The 10,674-nt window shown below is 40.2% G+C and overlaps 1 protein-coding gene across 1 annotated transcript; it reads left to right on the forward strand.

Annotated features, from left to right (window-relative positions):
* Positions 1-5,852: 5,852 nt before the first annotated feature.
* LOC131242392 (purine permease 3-like) lies at positions 5,853-7,367 on the forward strand. Its single transcript, XM_058240985.1, has 2 exons — positions 5,853-6,668; positions 6,803-7,367. Exons 1-2 carry the CDS (start codon positions 5,910-5,912, stop codon positions 7,166-7,168), a joined length of 1,125 nt encoding a protein of 374 aa, XP_058096968.1. The 5' UTR covers positions 5,853-5,909; the 3' UTR covers positions 7,169-7,367.
* Positions 7,368-10,674: the final 3,307 nt, after the last annotated feature.

The raw sequence follows: 10,674 nt of genomic DNA on the forward strand, positions 1-10,674 counted from the left end.
TCCCACAGTTCTAGCACTTTATTTTACCTTTGCCCTTGCCCTTAGACTTAGATCTAGAACTTGAAGATCTTGTACCTTGTTCAGAATTCCTGCCCCTTATAAACAGTGCATTAGAAGATGTCCTCATATTGTCATTTAGCTTTCTCATAGCCTTCCCTTGAAGGGCTAAGATAACGGTGTCGATACTCAAGGTTTTATTTGTGGTGCACATTGTGTCCTTGAATGACTCATACGATGCCGAAAGAGAATTTAGCACAATAAATGTTTATCCTCATTTTCATCACTTCCTCCATATTCAGCAATTTGCAAACCAATTTATTAAAGTTGCTGATGTGGGCCTCCAGATCTCCACCCTCTACCATCTTGAAGTTATACCACTGTCGCTTCAAGTGTAGGCGATTTTCAGAAAAAAATTTCGCATAAACATCCTCTAACTTCGCCCATAACTTAGCCGTAGTTTTCTCCCTCACGACATTGTAGAAAACCTCATCCGTGAGACATAAACGGATAGGCTAAAGCATTACTATCAAGAGTCTCTCATTCTTCATCCTTTATAGTCGGTTTCTACTCCTTAAGAGCCTTAACTTCGTCTTGCTTGGTTAATAAACTAATCATCTTAATCTTCCATAACTCAAAATTATTTTTGCCAAAGTACTTCTTAATATCAAACTTGGTATTTCCCATTATTGTTAATCCTGCAGATTCATATTTGTGCCCTAACGATAGCTTTGATACCACGTATTGGGATTTTGGTTTGCGAAATCACACAAAGATGGATCTAGGATAACAATATAAGTGCACTAAGCAAACACAAAGATTTAATATACAAAACCATTGTGGGAAAAAATCATAGCACAAAGCGACAAAAATCCACTATGAAAACATAAATTACAAAGAGAAATGACTTACTCAATTCGAACAACTTCGAATCTCATCCTTGCTACATCCTTTGCAACCCTAGAACCCCTTCTAGAAACCCTTAGAATACCTTTAGAAAGCCTTAAAATACCTTAGAATAGCCATTGGGACTCCTATTTATGGTTTACGGAACTCCACTTACGCACCGACTTTGGAATAGTTCGAAAACCGCCTCAAATTTACGCAGTCCGCGCGCAGTCTGTGTAACCTTTGACTAGTCGAAGTAGGGCTTTAACTAGTCAAAGCTTCGACTAGTCAAGCCTGACCTTCGACTGGTCGAGGATCACAGAAATTTCAAACTTTTTCAGATTTAAGACATCTTTTAACAACATATGGAATCTGATGGAGTATTTAGAGTGTATTTTTTGGTATAGCCCATCCAAGGGATGATTCACAATTTAAACGGCCAGGATTGAGATACACATGTGACATGTGTGCAGTGGCCATATGCATGATGTTTTCCCCCTATCAGCACCTGGGTCTCACTGACAAAAATAAAAAATAAAAAAATTCCTATTCCAAAATGGTAAGGTGAGCCAAATGGATAAAAACACATACATTATGGTGGGGATCACAACACCGTCGGTGATGGATGTATCACTACCAAAATGAGTCCATATATTTAAGGGAGCACCCCCTGATGAATGGGCTAGATATTTCTCAGCATTTCAACGCGGCACCATATGCAACGGAGGCAAGTTCGGTGGATCCTCACTGTGGAGCCTATATGTATGTATGTGTTGTATATCCATACCTTCCATCCGTTTTTATAGATCATTTTAGGGCTTGGTCCCGAAAATGAAACAGATCCAAACTTCAGGTGGACCACATTATAGAAAATAGTGGTGATTGACCATTAAAGACTTCTTATAGGGCACAAAAAATTTTGATTAAGCTGATATTTGTATTTTCCCCTCATCCAGATATGTGTGACCTTATCAACAGGTTGGATGAAAAATAAGCATTACAGTTGCCCGAAAAAGATTTTAATGGTGGGGTCCACCTAAACGGAGTGGATATACAACATATCCATCATGGTGGGCCCATAGTTCTGGTGGATCCGGGATTCACGTAATCCGCGCCAGAAAGTAACGAAACCTTTTTTTTGTTTTATTTTATTTTTACACACGCACCCGACACACACCCACGCACGTCATGGTGGGATTTCACCTGGAGCGGATTGGTTGTTGTACTACACACCAGCTATATAGCTGTTGTAGTTCCATGTCGTGCGAAGACGAGCACTGATGCTCCTCGAGCTTCGAGATGTACGAACGGTTCAAAGGAGATCAAAGTTACATGGGCTCCACAGTTGTGAATTTATTACATCTGCATCGTTCATCTATTTTTAGATATCATTTTAGAGCATTATCTAAAAAATGAACCGTATCGAAAGATTAGTTGGACCACACCACAAATAGCAGCGAGATAATGATTTTCAACGTTAAAAAATTCGTAGGGCCCACCATAACATTTACTTTCCATCCAATCTGTTCATGAGGTCACAAAGACCTGGATGAAGAGGAAAAACAAATTTCATATTGATCCAAAACTTCTGTGACCCCAAAAAGGGTTTCAATGGTAGATGTTCTATCTCCCATTGCTTTTTGTAGTGTGGTCCACTTGATAGTTAAATCTGTCTTATTTTTCATCTCAAGCCTTAAGACAAGCTTACCCAAATGTATGGACGATTTGGATATAACATATACCTCGTGATCAGACCCACAAAACTTTTAGACGTCAATACACCAGCCATATAGTTGGTGTGAGGTACACCAGCCAATCCACTTCTGATTTCACTACCTATGGGTGTCGAACCCAAGGCCTCGTGTTGAAACTCCTCACAGTCTACTAGGGGTGTACACGAACCAAGCTAGCTCGGTTAGCTCGCTCAGCTCAACTCGAAAAAGCTCGATTCAACTCGGTTCAAAGTTGAGTTTGACCCGAGTCGAGCTAATTTTTTGAACTCGAAAATGAGTTCGAGCCGAGTTCGAGCAGGCCGCAGCTCGACTCTGCTTGGATCGAATCTAGCTTGAATCGAACTAATTCGATGACTCAGTTACTTTGCCATTGATGTTGCTCACCAAGTGTTTGATAAAATGACTCGACGAAGTATAGCTAGTGGTAAAGAAGGTATGTACACGAAACAAATACTTTTTTTTTCTTGGTTTTTTTTTTTTTCCTTATGCTGTATAGAAGATGTTTGATAAAATACCTGTAAAACCATTCCTTCTATATCACATACAGGGGAATTTTAAGCATGCAGTTACGACTCGATGTATACTATCGCAGTTCTACCACTGAGGTAATGACTCGGACCAAACGAAACCTATCCATTAACAAATTCGCGTCACTCTCCTCCACGCAACTGTCGGATCACACTCCCACTAAGGTCGATACCAAGACCTCAGCGTATCTTTCAGTCAGTCTACCGCTTGACCTATACGAGGGTGTAGTATAGTCCTATTTTTAGAGAGTAAAAATTTGATACTCTGGTGGTCGGATAGTCGATACACAGGCACTGAGAAATTGCACACGTGGATTACCAGTAACCAAATCAAACTGTCAGAAAAGTGAGACCACATTAGATAAATTATCAACTAATTATTACACTAATTTTCTATTTCTAACTGGGCAATTGGCACGCATTAAATGGACGGCTGAGATCAAATGGAGTCAACGGTTCAGACTCCATTAACACATGCCCATTGATCAGAGGGTATAATTTATCAATATATATATGAGTTTTGCATAATAATCGATCTACATTGCTCCGACAACTTGGCCGGTTTAATTTCATTTCACTTGTCTCACGTGCAACATTCGGAATGCCTGCATATCAACTTTCGCACGAGTATCAAATAACTCTCGGACTTACGGGAACGTCACAAGGTCTGACAGAAGTAGGCGGCAGTTGTCGTGACTCGCCAGCAAAAAGTAGAAAGATTCCGCTTATGTCGGAAGCGGATTGGTTGGTGTACCACACACCAGCTATATAGGTGATGTAGGTACGTGTCGTGCAAAGACCAGCGCCGACGCTCCTCAAGCTCCGAGTTGTACGAACGGTTCAAAGGAGATCAAAGTTACATGGCCCCCACAATGATGTATTTATTATATCCACACCGTTCATCCAATTTTTGATATCATTTTAGAGTAATTTACAAAAAATGAATCTTATCCAAAAATCAAATGGACCACACCAAAAATAGCAGCCGAGATATTGATTTTCACCCTTGAAATTTTAGCAGGGCCCACCATAAACGGCCCACCATAACGTTTATTTTCCATCCAATCTGCCCATAACGTTACAAAGACCTGGATGAATAGGAAAAACAAATTTAATAATGATCCAAAACTTATGTGAATCCAAAAGGATTTCAATGGCAAACGTTTAATCCCCCACTGCTTTTTTCATTGTGGTGCACTTGATCATTAGATATGTTTTATTTTTAGTTTCAAGTCATCTGACAATCTAAAAAAATGGATGGACGGTTTGGATATAGTACATCATGATCGATGGAACCCATAGAACTTACTGACGTAAATACATCAGCTATATAGCTGCCGTAGGTACGTTTCGCACTAGACGGGCACTGACGCTCCTCGAGCTCTGAGTTATACGGGCGATTAAATGAGCCCCACAGTGATATATTTATCATATCTATGCTGTTTACTTATTTTTAGAGATCATTTTAGAGAATTATCTAAAAAATAAATGATATCTAAAGATCATCTAGATCACACCACAAATAGCAGCGGAGATAATGATCTTCACTGTTAAACAATTTGTACGGCCCACTATAATATTTATTTTTAATCCAATCTGTTCATAATGTCACAAAGACCTGAATGATGAGGAAAAACAAATTTCATATTGATCCAAAACTTCTGTGATCCAAAAAGAATTTCAATGGTAGACGTTCAGTCCCCTACTGCTTTTTTTAGTGTGGTCCAATTGATAATTAGATCTGTCTTATTTTCAGTCTAAAGACTTAAGACGAGCTCGCCAAATGGTTGATCGGTTTGGATATAACACATACCTTATGAACACACAAAACTTGTTAACGTCAGTACAATATCTATGTAACTGGTGTGAGGTACGCCAGCCAATCCGCTTCCTCCGCCCGCTGTTCGGGAGAAAGCTACTCTGTGAGTCCTTATTTTAGATAATTTTAGACATGTAACCAAAAATTAAGTATATCCAGAACTTAAACGTGCCGCACCAGAGTCAACGTGAGGACTTAACGAGCGCAGTTGAAACATTTACAATGACCAGGAAAGTTTTTTATCTGTTCAAGTTCTCTGTGTTTTACTTCAGTTAAGTGAAAATTACCTTATAAACGATTTCTTTACCCACTGTTTCATATCGTATGGTTGGATCCTCATCATTTTTTGTAGCAAGTCCTTAAATGAGCTCGAAAAACGGATGGACGGACTGGATTTCTAACAAACATCACAGTCGGGCCCACCCAGAATCCTTGTGCAGTAACTTCCATAAATCCGCGTCCTTTTCGCTTATGGCCCAAAATGAATAGAGAAACGGATGGACGGGGTGGGTAAGGCACATACATCACAGCAAGTCCCACGGAGTTTACTCACTGCTTACTAACCCTCTTTTCAATTGAATTTGTACCGCTGATAAGAAAGGACTCCAAAGTCATCCCCATTGGATGAGTCACGTGTGGAAGAGCTCTTCCTTCTACTCTATTTCCTTTTTTAAAAAATATATAATATCCTTCTTTTACTCTCTTTCTTTTTCGTAAAAGCCTACATATACACAATACTATCTAGAGGAATCTCACGATTTTGTGAAAAGCCCCTCTTCTTCTTTCTTTCCCCTCTCTTGGAAATCCTGGACATCCGCAGCCACTGCTTTTAATGTTTTAAAGTGTTTCAGTGCCCGCCATATAAAAATTTGGGCCACAAAAGGTTGTGCTCTTCAATAACAACCAGTCTTGCAGGAATAGCTCAAGGACTCAGATCTCCCAATCATGTCTATCAACACAGAGAGGGAGATGGAGGCTGCCATCCAAGCACCCAACACAAAGAGCATGAGCAAAACCATGAAGCTGACCCTACTCTTAGTGAATTGCGCAATCCTATCCATCGGCAACACCGGCGGCCCACTGCTTCTCCGGCTCTACTTCCTTAAAGGCGGCAAGCGCAAGTGGCTATCAAGCTGGCTGGAGACAGGTGGGTGGCCTATTCTTCTGATCCCACTCTCTGCTGCTTACGCCCACCGCCGACATCACAAGGGAAGCAAAGATGCTAAGATCATGTTCATGTCGCCTTTTCTCTTCGGCGCTTGTGTGATCCTCGGCATCCTGACTGGCTTGGATGATTTCATGTATGCTTATGGTGTTTCCCTCCTCCCTCTCTCTACGTCCGGCCTTCTCATCTCTGCTCAGTTAGCTTTTCAAGCGGTGTTTGCACTTTTCATTGTTAGACACAAGTTCACTCCTTATTCAATCAATGCCGTTGTTTTGTTGACGGTCGGATCTGTTGTTCTGGGCCTTCACACGAACGGAGACCGACCCATAGGAGAGTCGAGGATGGAGTACTTCAAGGGCTTCTTCATGACTATTGCAGCGGCCGTGCTTTATGGCGCGGTGATGCCGTTGATCGAGCTGACTTATAAGATGACTAAGCAAGCGATAACCTACACGTTGGTGATGGAGATGCAGCTCGTTATGGGCTTCTTTGCTACTGCTTTCTGTACTGTGGGGATGCTGGTGAACAAGGACTTTCAGGTGAGTGAATCTCTCTCTCTCTCTCTCTCTCTCTCTCTCTCTCTCTCTCTCTCTCTCTCTCTCTCATACATGGGTTCCTCTCATATACACATTAAAATCGGCGTATATCTCTCATCTGTCTTTCTGCAATACAGGCAATTCCGAGAGAGGCAAGAAACTTCAAGCTCGGTGAGACCAAGTACTACGTTTTGCTGGTCTTTTCAGCTATCGTCTGGCAGTTTTTTTTCTTAGGAACGGTGGGGGTAATTTCATGTTCGTCGTCACTGCACGCTGGGGTCGTGATCAGTTCTCTTCTCCCGATAACTGAAATCTTAGCAGTGTTGTTTTACAAAGAGAAATTCACTGCCGAGAAAGGCATTTCTCTAGCTCTCTCTCTTTGGGGTTTTGCCTCATACTTCTACGGAGAGTACAGGAAAAGCAAGAAAGAGAAACCTAGGGTAGAAGGAAGGGAGCTGCCTGAGTCCTCGCATCCACAGGAAAAGCAAGAAAGAGAAACCTAAGGTAGAAACGATCTAGTGGACCAAATTGTGGGGACCTAGCACCTCTCTGGACCGTCCATGAGGTCCAGTCCAGTCATCTTTCGCTACTGTGGAGAAATCACTGCAATCGGATCCCACTAAACGTCCATGACTGGATCTCTTGTAGGGAAGATCTTGATCATCCATTTTTTCATGCCATCATCGGATCAGTATAATGTTTCCAGTGGATGGTATGGATTATACAGACGTCCAAATGCAAACTAAGTGCATGGAACGGTTTCCTGACACTTACCTCATAAGCTATAGGGAATGGAGGGGTCTCCGAATACTCTTGATAATATTTTGTAGTGTGATGTATCTCTTTCGCTTATTTGGGACGGTTTTGTTCTTAATATATAGTAATTTTTATTTGGTAAAACTAATATAAAAAAATCATTGAAGATATGTCTAAAGGGGCGCAATATTGTGCCTGTGACAACCGGTTACGAGAATATCTCCCCTCTAACCTTAGATTTGTGGAGCCCACAGTGATGTCTGTGAGTGGACCACACCATAAGAAGTATTGGGATTTAGTTCCCACCATTGAAACCTTATTGGAGGCCACCGAAATTGATTTTTGCATTTTACCTTATTCTCGATGGTAATCATCTTATGAGCAGGTTGGATGATGTTCATATATATTAATATGTCATGCTCTGGCTTTTAGAGAAAGTAGTTGTTTAACATGTTATAGCATTATATGTCCCATTTTAGGCTTATGCCCTAAGAATAGATATAGAAAAGACATTACCGTGACCCCAGAGCTTGGGGTTACAAGGGATTTAGACAGATTTTTTTACCCATATTTACAATAATCATATTTCAAGAAAGAGAAAAACTTTGATACTGGATCTGGATGATGGAATATTATATATACATTCTTAAAAAGTACTATTAAAAATTGCAAGCATGGCGTGCAAGTAATTCAAATTAAATCATTTGAATTGTAGGTGCCTTGTCATGAACCAAACATCAAGCTTATTTTATTCTCTGATCTATGATTGGAGGACAATTTAAAAACAGTTAAAATTAAAAGTTATCAGATGATTTTATTTGAACAAACAAGTATGCATCGTTAACCAATCTTATTGTTGAAATGTAGGTTAGCGATGTTGGGTTCCATCATTTAGTCCAACTAATTTAAGTTTATATATGTTCCATGCGTATCATTTATAAGTGAGTATCGCATAAAGCATAGTAGATTGCCAGAGTATCAAATGATGTCCTTCGCTGAGATTTGTTTGAATGCTTAATGGAAGAAGAATATTTTTTATTTGATTTATTTATTGTTTGATGGGCCACTTCAGACCGCAATGTAAGAAGATTGGATTTGGAAGGATGATTAGTTAAATGGACGGTGTGGACAAAATCGCACCAATTTGATAAGTGGAATGGTTGTGTTAACAACAATAATGGGAGAAGCTTCAACCAAAAAGGGTGAAATAAATGTTTTGTATTTTAAAAAAATATGGATAATGACATTTACCCGGATCAAAGAAATAAAGAATATATTGATGAAACCAATAAGTTAAAGGACGACATCAATAAAGAAGATATTGATGAAACCAATAATTTAAAGGAAGACAATAAGGGCCCGTTTGGCCAGGTGGATTGGAAGGGATTGAATGGTATTAGGGTGGATGGCCCAGATTTCAAGTTAATGATGGCTGTGTCAGTGGATTGGTGCAAGATCCATGGGATTGTTATACCCCGGGATTGCTACGTCGACTCTGTTTGGTACGCCGGGCCAATCCCGGGAGTAAACCTTCCCATCCCTTCCAATCCCTCGAACCAAACATATCCCATGCAAATTTGAACAGATTAGGGTAGAATGGATGGGATTTAAAGGTAATGATGGTGTTTTTAGTGGATTGTCTTAAGATCCATGGGATTGCTATATCCTGGGATAAGATCACCCAGTCTATTTGGCACGCCCGGCCAATCCCGGGATTTAACTTCCAATCTCTTCCAATACCATCCAATCCCTTCCAATCTGCCCGGCCAAACGGGCCCTAAGTTAAAAGGACGACATCAATAAAAGAAGATTGTGATATGAATTGTGATGGGATCGATGACCACTAAAATGAATGGTGTAGACAGAAATCTGGAAGCCAATTGCGTCTGACCCTTGCTCGTACCTTCAAGCATTCGACTATCTTTTGTCCAACCATGTTAAGGTAAGGGCCTCAAAATAAGTCAAATCCGAGATGACTCTTGCATTTAATGCTTTATGCAATCAAGCTTTTTATTTAGTGTGGTTTGCTAGAGCGTTTGGACTGGCCTCTTTTTGGACACATGCGTTAACATGATCCAGGGAAAGAATAGACGACGTGGATAAACAGATACATTACAGTGCGTGCAGATCGGGTCGGACGCTTAAAGGTCCACCCTGGTCGGATGCAATCCACTTCCTTTTAGGAGAGGGAATTAACAGCGTAAACAACGTTAGTGAGAGCAGTTTGGTTGATTTTTACGAGACGAGTGTCACCATCGGAAATTTTAGACTTGAGTGTGCATCTTAGATTCAAGTTATGCAGTGCGACTCGTACACTAAGTGTGCTCAAATTAACCAACAAATTTGTAGTTTGTTTAGAATTGATAATTATGTTTTAATGAAATAGATTATACATTCTATACGATATTCGTTCACACACATTAATCAAAACCAACATTCACACGTTCCTAACATTCATCATCCAAATGTTTATATAGCCCATCTACTTGGAACCATATTCAAAAGTAGACATTAATAACTAACTCAAAGCACTAGAGATATATATTCAATATAATCAACTCAACATGTAAACAATTGATGAAATAATTTAAAATACTAATTAATTCTAATTGTTGATGCATAAATCTGGATATCCTTCCTGGACCACTTGAGACCTGCAAGAGGAGACAAAGATGGAGACCCTGGCTACTGCAGGAGACCCTCCGATGTCAAAGTTAGAAAGACAAGCTAGGTCTAGTAGAACGTAAGATTTTTGGAGATTTTTTTAGGTAGGATTGTGCGTACCTTTCCTCATGGCGAGGGTGCATATATATAGGTTCCTAATGGTGGTATCGGTTATGGCAATGAATCTGCCGTACAATATAACGTTTCATACTAAGATTCCAACTCAGAGGATGTCGTAGCTATCTCCTCGAGATTCTTGGCGAAAATTCAGGAGAGGATCCTTTTAGTAGATTTTTGAGGTGGTTGGTAATTGTCACGCCCTAAACTTGAAAACCGGGCTCACAAAATTTTCGATCATCGAATCCGGTGCCGACAGCCTCCATAGTACCCCATTATCGGTTCCTAGCGTCCATACGCCAAATTCCGATCCTGGGATCCTACATGGAGGATTTTCCAACGTACATTTAACTCGTAATAAGCATAACCACAAGTTTACGTAAATCACAAAGGCAACATCATTATCACATATCCACTAATATAAACATTTGAATACAGTACTGAAAGGGAAATACATATGACAAAATCAACG

This window comes from Magnolia sinica, chromosome 4 (genome assembly GCF_029962835.1).
Source record: "Magnolia sinica isolate HGM2019 chromosome 4, MsV1, whole genome shotgun sequence".
NCBI lineage: Eukaryota > Viridiplantae > Streptophyta > Magnoliopsida > Magnoliales > Magnoliaceae > Magnolia > Magnolia sinica.

Coding starts and splice junctions, on each gene's coding strand:
- LOC131242392 (XM_058240985.1), top strand. CDS start 5,910: ATGTCTATCAACACAGAGAGGGAGATGGAGGCTGCCATCCAAGCACCC. Junction 6,669..6,802: donor TGGTGAACAAGGACTTTCAG/GTGAGTGAATCT, acceptor TCTGCAATACAG/GCAATTCCGAGAGAGGCAAG.